The sequence below is a fragment of the Leptodactylus fuscus genome, chromosome 3, assembly GCF_031893055.1.
Source record: "Leptodactylus fuscus isolate aLepFus1 chromosome 3, aLepFus1.hap2, whole genome shotgun sequence".
Taxonomy (NCBI): Eukaryota; Metazoa; Chordata; class Amphibia; order Anura; family Leptodactylidae; genus Leptodactylus; species Leptodactylus fuscus.
In genome coordinates, this window is record NC_134267.1 from 75,390,498 (window position 1) to 75,409,867 (window position 19,370).

Here is a 19,370-nt window from a genome sequence, read left to right on the forward strand (position 1 = left end):
ATGTATTATATACATGCATGTTTATTCAAAGTAGGGATATGAGAAAGGGAGGCCGAAGCACAAGTGCTATACAGTGGCCTTTTGTTGTCAGTTTCCCACCCTCTTGTTTTACTCACATTTGAATAATAAGTTATCCAAATATTATTTAAGATATTTGAAAAGGCTTCACAATTTCAAGATTTTGATATTACTAGAAATATACAGTACTTTCTACCAAGAACTACTATATGAATACTCACTTCCGCTGACACATATAGAAGGCGTTTTCTAAAATTAATTCATTCTAAAGATTTATTTTACACTTTTTTCTTTTTGAATAAAAAATCTGTGTCAATAATACATTTGCAATACTACAATAGGAATTACCTTTGTATTGTCGAAAGCCAGCAACAAGGTTCTTCCATTTGTTAGAAAAATCTCTACAGCATTATCTCGTAACTGCCACCAGCGCTTGTGTACTTCCTTTATTTCTTCATAGGTCCAAGAAAATGATGCAGGTTCTGATTCTCCAAGAAGAGGCTGCAAACAGTATAAAACAGCAATGGTCTGTATAGTTTTTATGGAATTTAAAGTACTACACTGAAAGTTGTTGTAGTACTTAAAATACAATCATGTACAAGAATATCAACACAAAATATAAATATAAAATCAAATTGGAGATAGAAAAACCTGGCAAAAAAATCCTAAAATTAATACGTTAAGGAAAAAACTCTGCATGCTTTCTGTGAAAAGCACTGCGGAAAAAAACGTATTGTGTTTCCGCTGCATTTTTTTCTGCAGCGGCTCATTATGTTGGGCCTTACTCTAAGGGTAGTGACACCCTATCTAGCTGAAGTTGCATCCACTTAATTACTGGCCATTTGGTTTTGCTGCTACCACCAGTAATTAAATGCATCCAAAGTAATTTGGTATTTCATTAACACCAAGAGGAGTGAAAGACTGGATAAGGGTCGGTTCACATTAGCGTATGTATTCCCTCCATTTAGAGGCTGCATGGAGACCCCCCGGATGGAATACAATAGCACTTGCAAGCGCTGTCCTGTAAAAGCACACTGACCCTATAGACTATAATGGTGTCAGTGTGCGTGCCGCACACTGCCCGCACGGATGATTCGTTCATTATATATCGTTCGTTCATTATATATACTATCGTTCATTATAGTCTATGGGATCCATGTGCTTTTACAGTACAGCGCTTGCACTTGCGATTGTATTCCGTCCGGGGGGGTCTCCATGCGGACTCTAACCGGACGAAATACATACGCTAATGTGAACCATCAAGCATGTAGTGAATCATTCAAGCAACTAGTGTGACAGGTATTGTCTCAAACACACCTGAGGCAATGTATCAAAGGCTTCATGCAATGTATTAAAGGCTTCATGCAATGTATCCACCAACGTACTTTAACCCCTTTATGACCAATGACGTACCTGTACATCATTCTTCGCATAAGGCTGTATGGAGACAGCTTAGGAGCTGAGCCCTCTTCATACTCCATATTAAGGCTGGGTTCACACAAGGTTTTTTGGTCCGGGAACCTGTGGCGGAGGGTGTCTCAGGTTCTGGACCATAAACTGGGTAGCCGTGACTAAAAGTCGGTGCACTGCACCGGCATCCAGTCGCGCACTTCTCTCCGGATTACGCCCAATAAATGGGACTCGTCCAGAGGAGGGAGTGTCTTCAGGCGGAATCACGAGGCGAAACGGCCTGAAGAATGAGCATTTCGCTTCTTTTTCCAGGAGCCGGAACAAACTGGCTCCTGGAAAAAAGACCTGAGCAGCTCCCATTGATTTCAATGGGAGCCATCTTTTTGGTCAGGATTTTGAGGTGGATACAGCCTCAAAATCCTGACCAAAATACTCCATGTGAAATTAGCCTTATAGATCAGAACTGTTAACACTTTAGATGTCGTGGTTAAACCTGATCACGGCATAAAAAGTCTGTCGGTAGCGTGTAATAGAAGTGAATGGATTTTGCCATTCTACACACATCCTATACTCGGGGAAGTAGTCCAAGATCCATCCTATACAAGTTACAGTATTACTTGATAGAAAGAGATAAAGTATATTGCTCAGGGCGCAGGGAACACCCATAAAAAGAAGAAAAATTTTAAAAAATACAGATTATACATCAGAGAAACCATAGAAAGTTAGAGGTTTAAGTGATCATACAAAAAGAGCTACTGTGATAGAGATGTGTAAACTATGAATACTGGAGTGTAAGGATGCAAATAGCTGGGTTGTTTTAACTTACTCTACAGACTGCACATACATGACCACTGTTCATGCATGTCATCCTTGATGCAGTTGTAGAGGGTCTTCCACTCTAGTGATCATGGTGGTACCACTGGTAAAGCCTACTACTGTGGATAATTGATAAAGATTTCTAGTTGGTCACCCCTTCTGCCCTTTTACAAAGTAGGATAATTAAATTACCAGACTTTCAATAACAATGTACAAAACAGACAACTATATATCATAACAGCCAAAGCAATCTTCTTTTCAAATAAAGCATGCTTAACACTTACATAGGCTTCTACTGTATCACTTGAAGAGTCCTCAACAAAATACATTCCAGTTTTCCCTAATCCCAAAATAAAGATAGATGGTTAAAACAAATATAAAAACCATATGCACTTTAAAGGACAAAACAAAATTTAAAAATACAACCAGTATATAAAAATAGAAAATAGATTAAAAAAAAAGTGATGTGATAAATTATTAAATCAATTAAATAAAACAAAACAATAATGTATATTTTTTAGTGAGGAATTTTGATTTGAGTTTTTTTTTTTTTTTTTTTTTTTTAAACGATTGTGTCTTATACCTGATGTTTTCTAAGGATTACCTCTAACAATGCATACTAAGAATCTGCAGTTCATCTTCAAGGGTTTATCAAGAAAGTCAAATCCACATTAATGGTTGACTGGTGATGACACTGAATATATAAATGCTAAACTGCAGGAGTATAGTACATTTACTTTTCAATGTGAACATGACCTTAAAACTCATAGGCATTGCTACTTTTTAAACTAAATCTAAAATTATTCTATATGTTTTTATACCATGTTTCGCTGAAAATAAGCAAGGGTTTTATATTATTTTTGTTCTTATTTATTTCTATGAAGAACAATCCACTCACCAGACACTCTTAGATCCAAAACAATTAGAGTCTGCAAGTGGCAATGGTGGATGGGCTCACACACACAGATTTGTGTCACTCCTGTCACTGTCACTGTGAGACCTCTTGCCATTGCAGCAGCATTCTACAGCAGCCAAGTGTAGCAGTTGGCTCCCCTGGTGACCGGAAGCAGTCACAACAGAGTGATACCAATTGGATACCCAATCTGTGTTTGAGAACCCGGCACTTCCGGTAGTCAACCCTTACTGATGTGGAGAACTCTCTCACTAGTACTATCTTGTACACATAGCTTAAAGTCAATGCCTGATTCTTTTTGGGGTATCTGCTTTCCTTGATGAAGGGTCTAATGTATCTGTTCTGCTGTATTCCATTTACTTTTTTACATGTATAGCTGCTTGGACTTTTTTTTTTTTTTTTTTTTTTTTAATGACCTGTAACTAAGGCTTATTTTCAGAGTAGGTCTTATATTTCAAGCATACTCTAGAAATCCTGCAAAATCATGGTGCAGCTTATTTTCAAGGTAGGGCTTAGGTTTCTGACATATGTGTAGTCCAGGGATCTGGAGTAGGCCTCAGCCCAGATGTAGATCCATGGCCCATTACTGGGCCAGAAAAAAGTCTGCAGATCCTGAATTCCAGTGCACACCCATGAAGAGAAAGGAAGCGGCTGGGTCTGTCCTGTAACTCGAGTCCAGTGAGATAATATTGCACTTGTTTTGTTTGTGTGGCTGGTAGTAAGTCACACGTATAGTTAGGTTATCATTTCTGTTCAGTTATTTGCTGTATTTTGTTTTGCTCAATTTTGTGCCTGCAGTCAAATTTTATTTATTTTCCTATTTTTTTTTCTAAATAAACTTGCTTGCTGCATCTTTTGTGTCCCTGTCTTTGACTGTCTGGATATTCAGAGTGAGGTGGAATTGAGAAAAAAATGCAGTGCTGACGTTTTCTTGTGGGATTTGTTTTTATGGCTTTTTATGTTTTAATAACTTTACAAAAATTCTAAATTTTGAAGAAAAAAAATTCTTTGAATCACCATATTCTGACCCCTGTAACTTTTTTAATATTGACAGTGTACGGAGCTGTGTAAGGCGTCTTTTTTTGTGGGACAATATGTAGTTTTTATTGGTACCATGATGGGGAAACACCAAATCAGCCATTTTGATTCTTTTTCTTGCTATGCCATTTACCATATTAGACAAATGTTTTTATATTTTAATAGCTTGGGCGTTTTCAGACTTGGGGAAGCCTAATGTGTTAATGTTTACATTTATTTATAATTATATTATATTAACTTTATTAATTTTTTTAATATATTTTTTTAAAACATAACTTCTTTTTTTTTGCCCCATAGGGGGTTTGAACATATGATCTTTAGATCACATGTGGCATAGACTGCAATACTACAGAATTGCAGTCTATGGCAGATTTGCTATGTAAGTATTGAAGCTTGCTGCACGCAGGCCTCAGTAGTTACAATACTATTGTAGCACTGAGAGCCTTCAGAAGGCTTCAGGCTGATATGGTAATGGGACACCTCCTGCGATGGCACTGCGCGGGGGGGTGGGGGGGGCTTGGTTACTTGAAAGAAAGAGAGAGCGAAAGTGACCGCTCAGATGCCATGTTCGCATTTGACCACGGCATCTGAGTGGTTAAAGGGGCTCTATCACTGGGAAAAGTCATTTTTAACTAATCACATCCTTGCATAGACTTTAGAAATGCTATCCCACACCTACCTTTAGTATTTAGATTGCCTCCGTGGTTTCTGAATAAGTCCGTTTTTATTCATATGCTAATGAGCTTCCAGCCAGCACAGGAAGTTCCCAGCAGCACTCGTCTCTCCTATTATCTCCTATCTGTGTGTGCAAACAGGAAGCTGAGTCATCATCAGCAGCAGCCTCCCATAGGAAACAATAGGAGAGGAGTGCACGATGTATCGTGCACCAGTCTAATTAGCATATGAATAAAAACAGACTTATTCAGAAACCACTGAGGCAATCTACATACTAAAGGTAGGTGTGAAATAGCCTTTCTAAAGGCTATGCAAGGATGTGATTTGTTAAAAATGACTTTTCCCAATGATAGAGCACCTATAAATGCCCATAATCAGAGTCATCTCTTATCACGGGCGATACTGCCGGGTTCCTGTATGAAGCACTGCAGACCTGGCAGCTAGTGCGGCCGATTTGTTTCAGAACAGCCGCAATATTTTTTCAGCGCATCAGTATGTTACTGTACGTTCTGGTGCACGTAAGTATTAAAGGGATTGTCCAGGCAAAAATGGACAACCCTTTTAACTTTTAAATCATCCTGTCACACTTTTCATACTCACCTGTCTCAGATGTTTCGGTGTACTACTCTTGCGTTCTGGTCCTTCTGCTGAACCGGTTGCTTCCAAAGTTCTACTGATTGGCTTCAGCAGTCACGTGACCGCTGAGGCCAATCAGCGAATAGCATGTGATGTCACTACCTGTGACATCACAGATCTCTTACTGAAGCCAATGAATGGTCTCAGTGGGACTGTTGAGGCCAATCAGCAGCTTTAGCAGAACTCTGGAAGATATCTGTACAGCAGAAGGACCAATGGCTGATTTATAAGTTATAGAGGTTGTCCAATTTTGCCTGGATAAACACTTTAAATAAGTTAGCGCTAAGGTAAGTATGGACACATCTGTAGCTTTTATAGATATTTAAAATTACAAACCTAATAAGAGTTCTCCGATGGTTTCCCTTGATGGAGCCACATTAATACATCTCCGATTTACCCTAAAAAAAAGTCAAGAAATATGTAATTTTAACAAATTTTACAATTAGTGCAAAACAATCTTTACAAGGCTATCTAGTGATTATAATAGGGATTCAAACTCTGATCAGCCAGTTCCATTGGCAGTTCCAACCCTATAAGGACAGTTACATTTTTAAACCTGACTTTTGTAACTTTATATGGCAATTACCGTATTTTTCGGACTATAAGACGCACCTAGGTTTTAGAGGAGGAAAATAGGGGAAAAAATTTTTGAAGCAAAAACTGGTAAAATATTTAATATATGGGAGTTGTAGTTTTGCAACAGCTGCAAGGCCACATTGACAGGTGACCCTGCAGCTGTACGGGGATGCATAGAGCGTTTTTTTTTGCGGGGCCAGCTGTACTTTTTAGTTATACCATTTTGGGGGATATCTATTGCTTAGATCACCTTGTATTGAAAAAAAAAAACAGGAGGTGATTTAGAACTTTTATTTATTTCATATTTTTAAAGCTTTTTTTTTTTTTTTTACTATTTTATTCCCCCCCGGGGGCTTGAACCTGCGGTCACTTGATCGCAAGCCCCATAGACGGCAATACAACTGTATTGCCGTCTATGGGACATTCTGTATATTAGTATTACGGCGGCTGGTCATAGAGACCAGCCGCAATACTAATACAGCAGTGACAGGCCGGGGAGCCTCATTAGGCTCCCGGCTGTCACCCGAACAGGTCGGCTCCTGCGATATCGCCGCGCAGGAGCCGGCCTGCAACTTTACAGGTACGGGGCCCCTGGGGACCGGCCCCGGGGGAGAAGGGGCCACGGATACTGACCCTGCATCCGCTGTACTAGAGAGGCGGATGCCGGGGAGGGATAGACGCCAGGGCCTGAGACATCGCTATGATCCTCTGCCCTTCATGAAGCCAGCAGCGGGGGGACTGAGGAGCCCCTGCCGCTGCTGGCTTCATGCAGGGCAGAGGAGCGCAGCGATGTCGCAGGCCCCGGCACCTGTAATGGCGTCTATCACTTGCCGGCTTCCGCCTCTCTCTTACAGAGGATGCCAGGCGCCACCTTCAGACTATAAGACGCACCCTTCTTTTCCCCCAAAATTTTGGGGAAAAAAAGTGCGTCTTATAGTCCGAAAAATACGGTAATTAGCTACTTTAACTTTCTGAAGTGATTTAGAATTTTTTTCCTATGACAAAGTATACTTTACACTAGTGAAAAACATTCTTCTAAGCATTTTGCATTTATTTCTATAAGAAAAAAAAAAAGTAAATGGGTCTGAATTACTGTATATATTCGAGTATAAGCCGAATTTTTCAGCACAGTTTTTGTGCTGAAAAAGCCCCCCTTGGCTTATACTCAAGTCAAGCAAAAAAAAAAATAATTTTTTTTTTGCGGGTGGTCTATGACCAGCCGCAATAGTAATGTATAGAATCTCCCATAAAATATTGAAAAAAATAAATAAAAAAGCTTTAAAAAAAATAAAAATAAAATAAAATAAAAGTTCTAAATCACTCCTTTCCCTAGAATACATATAGAAGTAGAAAATGACTGTGAAACACATAAACATTAGGTATCCCTGTGTCTGAAAGTGCCCGGCCTACTGAATATAGGGTATCTGCAGTGCTCCTGTTCCAAGTATATTCAAGTATATACGATATCTAAAATTCACAATTTTGAACATTTAAAATTCTCTTCTTTTCAGAGATAGAAGTACCACTCAAATTAGTTGATAAATATTATATGATATATCTGCTTTATGTTGGCATAATTTCTCAAATGTCCTTTAATTTTTAGAATGTAAGAAGGTTTACAAGTCTAACGGCAGTTTTCCAAATTTTCAAGATCCATTTTATAAGGAGCAATTCAGTTCTGAACACCCACATAAACCACCTCATTTTCAAAACTACACTCCTTAAACCAAATAGAAAGTTTTGGGGTTACACACTGTGAAAAACTGAAAAGAGCGGACATATCCTGACTGAATTTCTGTCTCTCCCACCTAGGTTTTGGGGTTATACACCGTGAACAACTGGATTGAGCGGACACAGCTTGACTGAATTTCTGTCTCTCAAACCTATGTTTTGGGGTTACACACTGTGAACAACTATATTGAGCGGACATAGCCTGACTGAATTTTGGTGTCCCCCACCTAGGTTTTGGGGGTACACACCCTGGATATCTGGATTGAGCATACATAGTCGGACTGAATTTCTGTCTCTCCCACCTAGGTTTTGGGGGTACACACCCTGGATATCTGGATTGAGCATACATAGCCGGACTGAATTTCTGTCTCTCCCACCTAGGTTTTGGGGGTACACACCCTGGATATCTGGATTGAGCATACATAGCTGGACTGAATTTCTTCTCTCCCACCTAGGTTTTGGGGGTACACACCCTGGATATCTGGATTGAGCATACATAGCCGGACTGAATTTCTGTCTCTCCCACCTAGGTTTTGGGGGTACACACCCTGGATATCTGGATTGAGCATACATAGCCTGACTCAATTGCTCTGTATCCCTGTTTTGTGGTTACACAGCCTGAAAAGCTGGTTTGCATGTATATAGCAAGAAGTAACTGCTGTGGATTGCTGCTATTTTGTTGTGGCCCCCCAAAATAAAAGCTGTTTGTCTGGTATATAGCAAGAAGTAACTGCTCTGTATTCCTGATAATTTGTGTGTGTGTGTGTGTGTGTGTGTGTGTGTGTGTGTGTGTGTGGGAACCTCAAAATAAAAACTTTTTGTCACGTATATAGCAAAAAGTAACTGCTGTGGATTGCTGCTATTTTGTTGTGTTTACTCATCTGTAAAATCCTTTTCTCGTTGTTTCAATGGGAGACACAGCAACCATGGGTATAGACCTGGTCACTAGGAAAGAAAAAACATTTGGCTCCGCCCACACGTTATACCCTCCCACTGACAGTGCACTCAGTCAGTTTTGTACCACAGCAGTAGGAGAGAGTCCAAAAACAAGAATATGGAACCAACCACCAAGAACAAACCTAAATATGTGAAGAAATAAAACCTCGTACATCAAATAACAATGGGTGGAACAACGAGAAAAGGATTTTTACAAGTAAGTACACCAAAATCCCTTTTTCTCGTAATATTTCACTGGGGGACACAGCAACCATGGGATGTCCAACAGCAGTCCCCGAGGGAGGGAAAAATAAACAGTCCTGAGAACAACTGGTACACTTCCGCTTGCAGCACCCTCCGACCAACTGGCATTGGCAGAAGACACAGAAAAATCTGGTAAAAATTTAGTGAAAAAAAAAAAAAGGGACCGAAGTCCAGGAAACAGCCTGCTGTGGATTGCTGCTATTTTGTTGTGGCCCCCCCAAATAAAAGCTGTTTGTCTGGTATATAGCAAGAAGTAACTGCTGTGTCTCTCTCCCTATCTCTGACCACAAAAATGGCAAATACGGCGGCGGCCGTTCTTATACATGGGAGGTCACATGTTTTCGGCAGCCAATGGGTTTTTTCAATTTTTTTAAACTGCCTCCGTTGTCATAGTTCCTGTCCCACCTCCCCTGCACAGTTAATGGTGCAAAAAACGTGCCAGGGAAGATGGGAGGGGATACGAATTTTTACTGCGTATGCCGCGTGGTATTCGATTGGGAACGAATACCTCAAATGGCCTGATATTCGATCGAATATCTACTCGATCGAACGGTGTTCGCTCATCTCTAGTTATATATAATGACAGTTGTTATTTATTGTGGACTGTGTTTCTGGCTGTGCTGAATCACAGTACATTGTATGCTTGTAGATGGCTGATTGCAAATAAATGCTTTTTCAATATATATAAAAAAAAAAAAGTGGTAAAGGGACGTTTTTGTATATATAAACAATTGAAAATGTTTACCTTATCTGTTCACTTGCTGCTTTCTCTTTTACAGTAGAAGATAAAGAAGAATGTGTTTTGTCCTCAAAAAAGTAAGACAGCGGTGGCTTAACAGCTTCTGTAAAATAACAAGAAAAGCACATAAGTATAGGAAAGAACACAGAAATATAAAACTATAATAGAGAAATTATCAGAAAATGCCTGTAAACTCTCACTGTTAGGGTTTTTTCTTACTCTGTACAAGTCAGTCACTCAGATCATTGTAATTGTTTTTTCTTTGTAAACCCTTTTCATATGTACAGTTTCACTGAATAGTACTCTAAAATAAATAATAATGATGTTTTCAATGTTTTATTTTTACATTCCTGAATTTGCTATTTCTTCAACTGTTTGCTTCTAGCAATCACATTATTATTCTAAACACAGCATCTATGATTAGAGATGAGTGAGTAGTATTCGATCGAATACCTCCCCTGCATAGTTATTGGTGTAAAAAAAAAGCGCCAGGGAAGGTGGGAGGGGCACCAAATTTTTACTGCGTTTACCACGTGGTATTCGACAGATTACACCAATAACTATGCAGGGGAGGAATTTGATCGAATACTACTCGCTCATCTCTATCTATGATGCACAACCACGTGGGGACTGGACCTTAAACCCAGACAAATCCAACATAATAAAAATGGCAGCTAATGCATTTCATACTCCTTAGAAAGTCACATGACTAAAATCAATCATTCATAGGTAAAACATGTTTAAAAAATGAGAGAGAACATATAAACAAATGAATACTCTGACAGGACAAGGGTGAAAGTAGTAGAAGTAGTAAACATCTCTCCCAGGTTCCTGTCATATACCTTCTAAAGCAGCTGAGAAAGCTTGTAGCAGGAAAGCTGTGTTACTTGCTGGAGGGTTTTACTAAAACCCTGGTAAATGGTCTGGCTGCTGGAGTAGGGAGAATTGGGTTGAAGATGTAAATTATAGGATACGTCAGCCAGGTAAAGTGAAGCCTTACCAAATCTATCAGGTAAACGCAATCAAACCTTGGAAGGACCGTGAGGTGTTGTTAGTAGTCAACAATACATATAAAGGGAATGGCGTCTCTGGGATACCTAAGGTTACATTCCAGAAACTGGCTGGTTCACAAATTCAGGAGGGAAAAGAGTTTGTACAGCGCAATAGAGTATTCTCTGAACTACACACTTGATAAAACATGACATAACAGAACCAGGGGTAAAAGTAAACCAAAAGCCATACCAGGTACCTGAGGTGAGGCACAAAGCTACTGCAGAAGAAGTGCAAATGATGATTAAAGGGGTTGTCCCATCACAAGGATCCTATCTATACTGCTTGTTAATGTGGATATAAGACTTTTCCTAAATACATTGCTTCAGCAAAACTGCTTTGTTTGTCCACTATCTTATTTTATTCAATTCTTTGTGGCCACAGCCCTGACTTAGCTGCTCATGAGTCAAGTGATGTATCTGCTGCTCTCAGGGGGGAGGGAGGAGGGGCTAAGTGCACGGGAGCGAGCCTGTGTATCTAGCTATTCCTGTATCTGCACCACGTGACCTAGCTTCCTGTTAACAGATAGGGGAGAGGCGCTGCTTTCATTTCTTCTGATCTCCTAGTTATCAGGCTAGCTAATTCAATTGTGTTCATTATGGCAGAGACAGGCAGTCTCTGTATGTAACACAGAATGGAGTTGCTGCTGCCTGTACTTCATAGTCCAATATGGGTGGGCAGAGCTACACGCGAATTTGGGGGCGGAGCTAAATGGCAGGTTGTATGTGAAACCCCGCCCACCAAATGATGCAAGAAACCAGGAAGAAAGAAGATTTTACAGCAGTAAAGACTGATGAGTATATGACGTGGGAATACTCCTTTAATCTCGGGGTTATCGAGGAGTCACAGTGATTGGTCTAGTTCTATAGTGCTAATCCCAAAAGCAGATGACACTATATGATTTTGTAATAACTTCAGAAAGTTGAGTACAGTGTCAAAACTTGATGCTTATCCAATTACTCGAGTGGATGAGCTCAATGATAGATTGGGTAATGGCCGATATTTCACTACATTGGATTTCACTAACGGCTACTGGCAAGTGCCATTGACAAAGAAGGTGAAAGAGAAAACTGCCTTTATACATATCTACCAAGTTCCTGTCATATACCCTCTAAAGCACCTGGCAAAGCTTACAGCAGGAAAGCCATGTTCCTTGCTGGAGGGTTTTACCAAAACCCTGGTAAAAGATAAGGCTGCTGAAGTAGGAAGAATTGGGTATGTCTCTACTCCATTTAGCCACTCCAGGTTTTGGGATGAGTGCGCCTAATTCTGTGTGTCCTGAAATGTGTATGTATAAAAGGGAAGACACCACACAGGAATATTTCCCAGGTGTGAGTAGAGTTACACCTGGGAAAACCAGGTGTGAGTAACACTACTGTGAATTGTGTTTACGGATCTGTGCAGTAGGATCAGCTCTCTAACTATGGTTAGGTATCTATGTTAGAGGTAGTGGCCAGATGGCTAGTATTTTATTTTGTTATGCTTTTGTTTTGTTTGCCTGGAAGCACTAATAAAAATGGTTGCGGCCTGTTGCACCATACTTGGTTAGACTGGACTTATTGTTGTAACAAAAGTGCTCTTCTATCTGAAGAGACGACAATCCTCGAGCTAATCCTGTTACAATTATGCAAAAATCACAGCCAGGGCTAAGAAGCTGCACGCAAGACCAACACTAGGTTCACACTAGCGTGGTCTCTCCGTTGTTCGGGTAAATCAGGGGACTAAAAAACGGAGAGGCAGACTGCTAAAACAGTGGTAACACACGAGTTCAACGGACCTCATTGGTTATAATGGGAATCATCGGAATTCCTTTAATTTTATACTGAAACTGGCAGAGGAAAAAGTACTCCGTGCAGGACCATTTCTTGTGCCGATTTTTGGAGGACACTGTGATGAGGTCTACATCATACATCATCAAGCACAATGTCAAGCATCATATTGAGTGATAAAGTTTGTGACCACTAGACTCTCTAGAGCAGTGGAAACACAGTGAATCACACTTCTCTATCTGCCAGTCTGATGAATAAGAAAGGGGTTGTTGAGTGCCAATTTCCTAACTGACTGCATTGCGCTAATTGTAAAGTTTGGTGGAGGAAGCCCCTTATTTCCACAGAAGGGAAATATTAACGCTTTAGTATGAGACATTTGGACAATTGGATGCCTCCAATTTTGTGGAAACAGTTTAAGGAAGGTATTTTCTGCTTCAGCATAACAATACTCTTGTGCATACAGCAAGTTCCATAAAGGCATGGTTGAGGAAGTTATATGTGAAAGAACTTGAGTAGCCCATACAAAATCCAGACGCAACAATCTCCAACACCTTTGTAATGAATTACAATGGAGATTGCAGGCCAAGCTCTCTCTCATCCCAAATCAATGCTTGATCTTACAAATGCTCTTCTGGATTTATAGGCCAGACTTCCCACAATCACATTCCAAAACCTTGTAGGTGCAAGAACCAAGAAAGCAAAATGCTGTTCCAAACAGCGAAACCTGAATCCTTTCACAAACATGCCAAGGTCACAATGGTGGAAAACCCATGTCTTCTCTGATTAAAAAATTAAAATGCTCACTCCCACATTTCATATTAAAGATGCCCAGGGTAAGACATGGTTATCTACATGAAAAATAGTTAAACCTTTACAATCTTCTTATTCCTGCTTTTATAATTTACAAACAAAGAGTGGACTTCCTTAATGATCATCAACAAGGAGAGCTCATTATCTGTTTCTTAAACAGTCTATAACACATCAAGGTCCCATATGACACAGCCTCTCACTTATTAGACCCAATAGCATTGGTGGAATTGAGGGGAGTAATTAATAGCTTTTCCTTAGGCAAACGTCCACCTCCAGATGGCTTTAGTCTTTTCTACTTTAAAAAGTGTGAAGACGTTCTACCCCACTATCTCACTCAATCACCCAAACATGCAATGTGTGCTTCAAGAAGTCCCCATTCACAGACAAGCCTTGAATGCACATTAGATTCTAATCCACAAAGAGAACAAAGGCCTTCATTCATTCAGCAGTTATAGGATGATCTCGCTGCTTAACGTAAGTGTTTCAATATGGGCCAAATTACTCACACATCATTCTCTCCCATTTCACTGATATAGAGCAGTCTGGTTTCATACCAGGAAGGGAGAACAGGGACAATTCAGTTTGTCTCACACAACACACCATGCTCAAAAAAATCATAGTCCACTTGTCCTTCTTGGCTTAGATGCAGAAAAGGCATTTGACAGGGTCAACTGGACTATCATGGAAGCAGTATTCTTTATAACTCCAGATGCTGCAACCCAGATGGAGGAGACTGGAGGATGGGATTAGTAGTGGCAGATGATGTGCCACCTGCTAGGCTGAGCACAGTCAACCAAGCACTCTAGCCCCGTTCTGGGCCGGACACCACTGAGGGGGGTCCTGCAGCACTACTCAATAGTGGTGATAGTAGTTTCCCCTGAAGAGCTCCTCTCTGAGCCGGTGAGATGGTGTTCTGAAGGGCCCTGATGGTAAGGCAGGCGCTACTCAGAAAGCCAGTGGTTGCAGTTAAACAGAGTAACAGCTTTATTGCAACAACTGGAAACAGGTACAACGGCAGCTTCCAAAATGTGGGTAGTAATACTACAATGTCCAATTTCCCAGCCTTGGTTTATAGGAAGTTGCCCAAGGATGTTACAGTCTCTAGGGCAAATTTTTGCAACTACTACTCCTCGCGTGTCACTCCAAGATAAGGATGCAGGGGATAGTGGTGTTTCAGCGAGTCCTGACAGGGACCTGGTTACCTTCAGCTTAGGTCCGAATACATTCCTCCAGTCAGGGTCCTCTCATGCTCCTCCTGGCATGGAATGCAATAAGCCAGTAATAGTCTCTTTCTCAGGGCTGTCTGTAGTTGAGTCTGGGGCAATGTTCTCTCCTGTAAGGGTAGCCGTTGAAGACCAGTCTTAGCACTGTAAAAGTACCTCTGCACAGTCCAGCACGAACTGCACAGGTTCTCTGCTTCCACTAGACCAGGGATAGGGAACGTACGGCTCTCCAGCTGTTGCAAAACTACAACTCCCAGCATGCATACTCGCTCTCCTGTTCTTGGAACTCCCATGGAAGTGAGTGAAGCATGTTGGGAGTTGTAGTTTCACAGCAGCTGGAGAGCCGATGGTTCCCTACCCCTGCACTAGACTCTAGACTGAGGCTCAATGGTCACACTGAAGACATAGGCCTCCTACAACTCCACCCAATGGCCTGTGATTTGCAAGAGCTGAACCAAGGGTAAGAGTTTGAAACGCTGGGGTAAACAACAGGAAGGCTGCAAAACAACATATGCACAAGTGACATACAGTAGAACATACCAACACAACCCAGAGGCACAATAGACAAACAATGCAGTAGCACTCTGGGATTCTGCACAGACACTAAGTAAGACTATGGGTTGACCCTCCATTAGAAATCATGATTGTGCAGGGTTGCCTGCTATCCCTTATCCTGTTCAAATCAGTCATGGAGATGTACCTTATAAATGTTAGACAACAACAAGAAAAACGACATTGGAGGATTGAACTTAGCAGTCCCCATTCTTCAAGCCACCACTTTTGCTGTTGACTCCTTTTTTTCAGGCATACGTTTCCATAAAATACCTTGACATACATCTTGCTGACAGTCAGACTTGTATTGATTTAATATTATTCCCCTCTTAGTAGATATCTACATTTGATTTCTTTATCAGGACGAAAAATGTACATATCCAAAAGCCCTACATATCATACAAATGCTTCCTTATGGGCAATTTTCTCCAGGTTTGTTTGGAAATAGAAAGAGAACCAGATTAGCTTAGTTAAGAAGCTTAAGTTCCATGGAGGGCAAGTCTTCCTGGCCTCCACACATTACAGAACCACACATCTTCTCCACTGGCTTGAACCTTTGATGTCTAGCACTTAAAGGGATCCTATCACTCAGACATGATTTTTTTCTAAGTACCATGTCGGAATAGCCTTAAGAAAGGCTATTCGTCTGCTACTTTTCGTCATTTTCTCCGCACTGCCGTTCGCCTACAATCCCGGTTCTTCTCGGTTTGCTAATTAGCTCTCTCGCAGCACTGGGGGCGGGCCCCATTGCTCAGAAAGCACTGGGGGCATCCCCAATGCTGCGAGAGAACTCTCTCCACCGTCGCCTCCTCTTCTTCAGCAGCGTCATCTTCAGCCTCTTCTTCCAGCGGTGGCATGTTACTTCTAAGGCCGCGGGCCTTGGGCAGAGCAGACTGTGCATGCCCACAGGCCACGAGAAAATGGCTGCTTGCACAGTATTGAAAGCGGCCATTTTCTTATTAGCATACCGAGAAGAACCGGGATTGTAGGGAACGGCGGTGTGGAGAAGACGACGAAAGGTAGGAGACGAATCTAAGTGGTACTTAGAAAAAATCATGTCTGAGTGATAGGATCCCTTTCATATACTTGAAACATGCTGCACTTGTAGCTCATGGCCTTTCCTTTATCAATAATTTATGGCTTTTGAACCCCAAATGGATGTTTCCCAAAATACCTTGATATGGAGAACTTGTTAGGCATGGAGAACACTATCTAAACTTGCTTATTTTCCATTTTCAGTTCTCCCTACTAACTTAATACCTCAGACTATCTCCAAAAACCAGTCTAAGCCTCATATCTCATCAGACACTCTCCAATTCATTACTTGAAGGTATTATCCTAGGCGATCAAACAATGCCAGAAATTCCTTTCTTTGCACCCTCGTCCCAGACCACTCACTCCCTTTGAAAAGAATTAACTATATATCTTCTTGCTCCTCAATAAGACCTCCTGCCTATATTGTGAAATAATGGCTGAAAGAGATCACTAAGCCAATGTTTACTCTCTCTCAGGAGTTTTAAATCAGTCATAGAGACTGTCCTCTTTATGTGCTAGATATATGCAATGTTATTTTTAAAATTTGAATAAAATCTCTTAGGGCCCCTTCACAAGGAGTATACGCTTGCTGATTCTGAATGTGTAAGGGCCCCTTCACACGGCGTAAGCGTGTCACTCATTTAGACACGTATACACGTGTCCGAGCGCGGCACTTCAAAACAGAGCCCATTGATTTCAATGGGAAGCGCTACGCTCAGACACGTGTATACGTGTCTAAATGAGCGGCGCGCTTACGCCATGTGAAGGGGCCCTTACACGTTCCGAATCAGCGGCGTTAAAATAGATCCCATTGCTTTCTATGGGAGCCGGCATACGTGTGCTCCCCATAGAAATGAATGGGCTGCTTTTTTCCCTACTGCTTTCAACGTGATACACGCATATCACATTGAAAGCAATAGGGAAAAAAGCAGCACATTCATTTCTATGGCGAGCGCACGTATGCCGGCTCCCATAGAAAACAATGGGATCTCTTTTAACGCCACTGATTCGGAACGAGTTAACACATTCAGAATCAGCGAGCGTATACTCCATGTAAAGGGGCCCTTACAAATTAAAAAAAATAACACCAATTTGTTAGTTTTCTATCAATTCTTTGATTGTTTAAATTTCTGTACACTGGCTCAGATGAACTGACTGTTGCTATTTCAAAATTATTTGCAGTATGCATTCACACTGTTCAATAATCTCAATAAACTTTTTTGTGTGAGATTCAGAATCAGAAATGTTTAACACAGAACTGATGGTTCTTGATAGTGTTATATGCTAACTTCTCTCCAGGGTATGCTCAAATACAGGTCAGTAATTCAAGTGAGAGCCTGTTCTGAAATTCTATTATAGCACTCCATACCTTCTTCTGGTTCTTGGTTTAACCTTTTCATGACCGGGCCTAAAAGTGCCTTAAGAACCAGGACTAATTTTTCAAAGCTAACGTGTCACTTTATATGGCAATAACTTTGAGACTTTCATGACACATTATACTTCATGTTAGTGGAAAACACGAATCAATATTTTAATATTTATTTATAAAAAAAAATAGGAAGTTTGATGAAAATTTGGAAAAAAAAAATATCGCAATTTTCAAAATGTGAAATGCTCTGGCTTTCGAACAAATAGTCATATTAACCAAATACATTGATAAATATTATCTACCATATCTCTGCTTTATATTGGCATCATCTTTTAGTCATTCTTTAATTTATTTAAGACATTACAAGGCTTACAAGTGTAATAGCGGTTTTCCAGATTTACATGAACATTCTCCGAAATAATTTTTTAGGGACCACTTCAGTTCTGATGGATATTATAAAGGCCTATATATTAGAAACCCCCATAAATCACCCCATATTCAAAACTGAACCCCTCAAAAAATTCAAAACAGCATTTGGGAAGTTTATTAACCCTTTAAGCATGTCATAGGAGTTAAAATAATATGGAGGTGAAATTTAGACATTTAATTTTTTTTCACTAATAATTCATTTAACCCTAAAATTAATACCTTCACAGGCTTCAAAGGGTTAAAGGGGCTCTATCAGCATAATTATGCTGATAGAGCCCCACATATGCGTGAATAGCCTTTAAAAAAGCTATTCAGGCACCGGTAAAGTTATATTAAACTACCTCCCGTTTTAGAAGCAGCATGCTACCCGCGCCATTTTTTTTATCAATGTCAGTTTGCTAGTTAGACGGGACCCGAGGACATCGCTGGAAGAGGAGGCATGGCTGAAGATGACATTAGACCCTGAATGCCCGCCCCCTGTGCACGTTCAGTAAGTTGAACATATTCTGTCTTAGGATTTTATTTTAAAACAGGGGGGGTAGTTTAAAATAACTTTACTGGTGTCTGAATAGCCTTTTTAAAGGGGCTATGTGGGGCTCTATCAGCATAATTTTGCTGATAGAGCCACTTTAAAGAAGAAAATGCATCTGATAGTTTATCATGCAATTTGTCCCGAGCACAGAAATACCTCACATGTGGGTGTAAACTTACGTTTGGGCAGACGGCAGTGCACGGAAGAAAAAGAGCGACAGTTGACGTTTGAAAAGCAGATTGTGCTGGAATAGTTTTCAGACGTCACATCTCATTTGCAGAGCTCATAGAGTACCAAAACAATGGGAATCCCCCAAAAGTGACCCCATTTTGGAAACTACACCCCTCACAGAATTCATCAAGGGGTAAGGTGAGCATTTTGACCCTATAGCCGTTTCACAGATTTTATCAAAATCAGGATGCCCGACTTTCCCACAATAATGGCTTCTGGGAAAGTCGGGCATGATCTTCATAATAGCCCTTATAGATTTTTAGCAAATTGCTGTTAAAAACACTGTCGGGAATTGAGATCTTCAATGAGATCTAAATCCCCAACAGCGTTTTCAACAGTAAATTGCTTTGGCACAGTAAGGGTTAACGCGAAGAACCTGGTATCATTTTAAAGATGAGATTATCATCTTTAAAATGAATCTAAAATTATCCTCATAGGCCAAACGAGTCATGAGATATGGGCATTAGAACTAAGGACGTAGCAGCTACGTCCTCGGCTAGGCAAGTGACACCCTGGGAGGATGTAGAGCTACATGATTGGCAGTGAAAGGGTAATGCACATTTTCTGTTAGTGCAATAAAGCTCATTTCAATCCAGAAATATTACTGTGTCCATCAGT

At 40.6% G+C, this 19,370-nt stretch overlaps 1 protein-coding gene across 1 annotated transcript in view; it reads right to left on the reverse strand.

The window, feature by feature from the left end:
* LYST (lysosomal trafficking regulator) overlaps nt 1-19,370 on the reverse strand; it is a 393,838-nt gene that overhangs the window by 70,984 nt on the left and 303,484 nt on the right. The window contains exons 35-38 of the mRNA XM_075267816.1: nt 9,759-9,855; nt 5,843-5,904; nt 2,529-2,584; nt 367-519 (exon numbers count right to left, since the gene is read on the reverse strand). Coding sequence (XP_075123917.1) covers nt 367-519; nt 2,529-2,584; nt 5,843-5,904; nt 9,759-9,855 — 368 coding nt within the window. The remainder of the gene's footprint in view (nt 1-366; nt 520-2,528; nt 2,585-5,842; nt 5,905-9,758; nt 9,856-19,370) is intronic.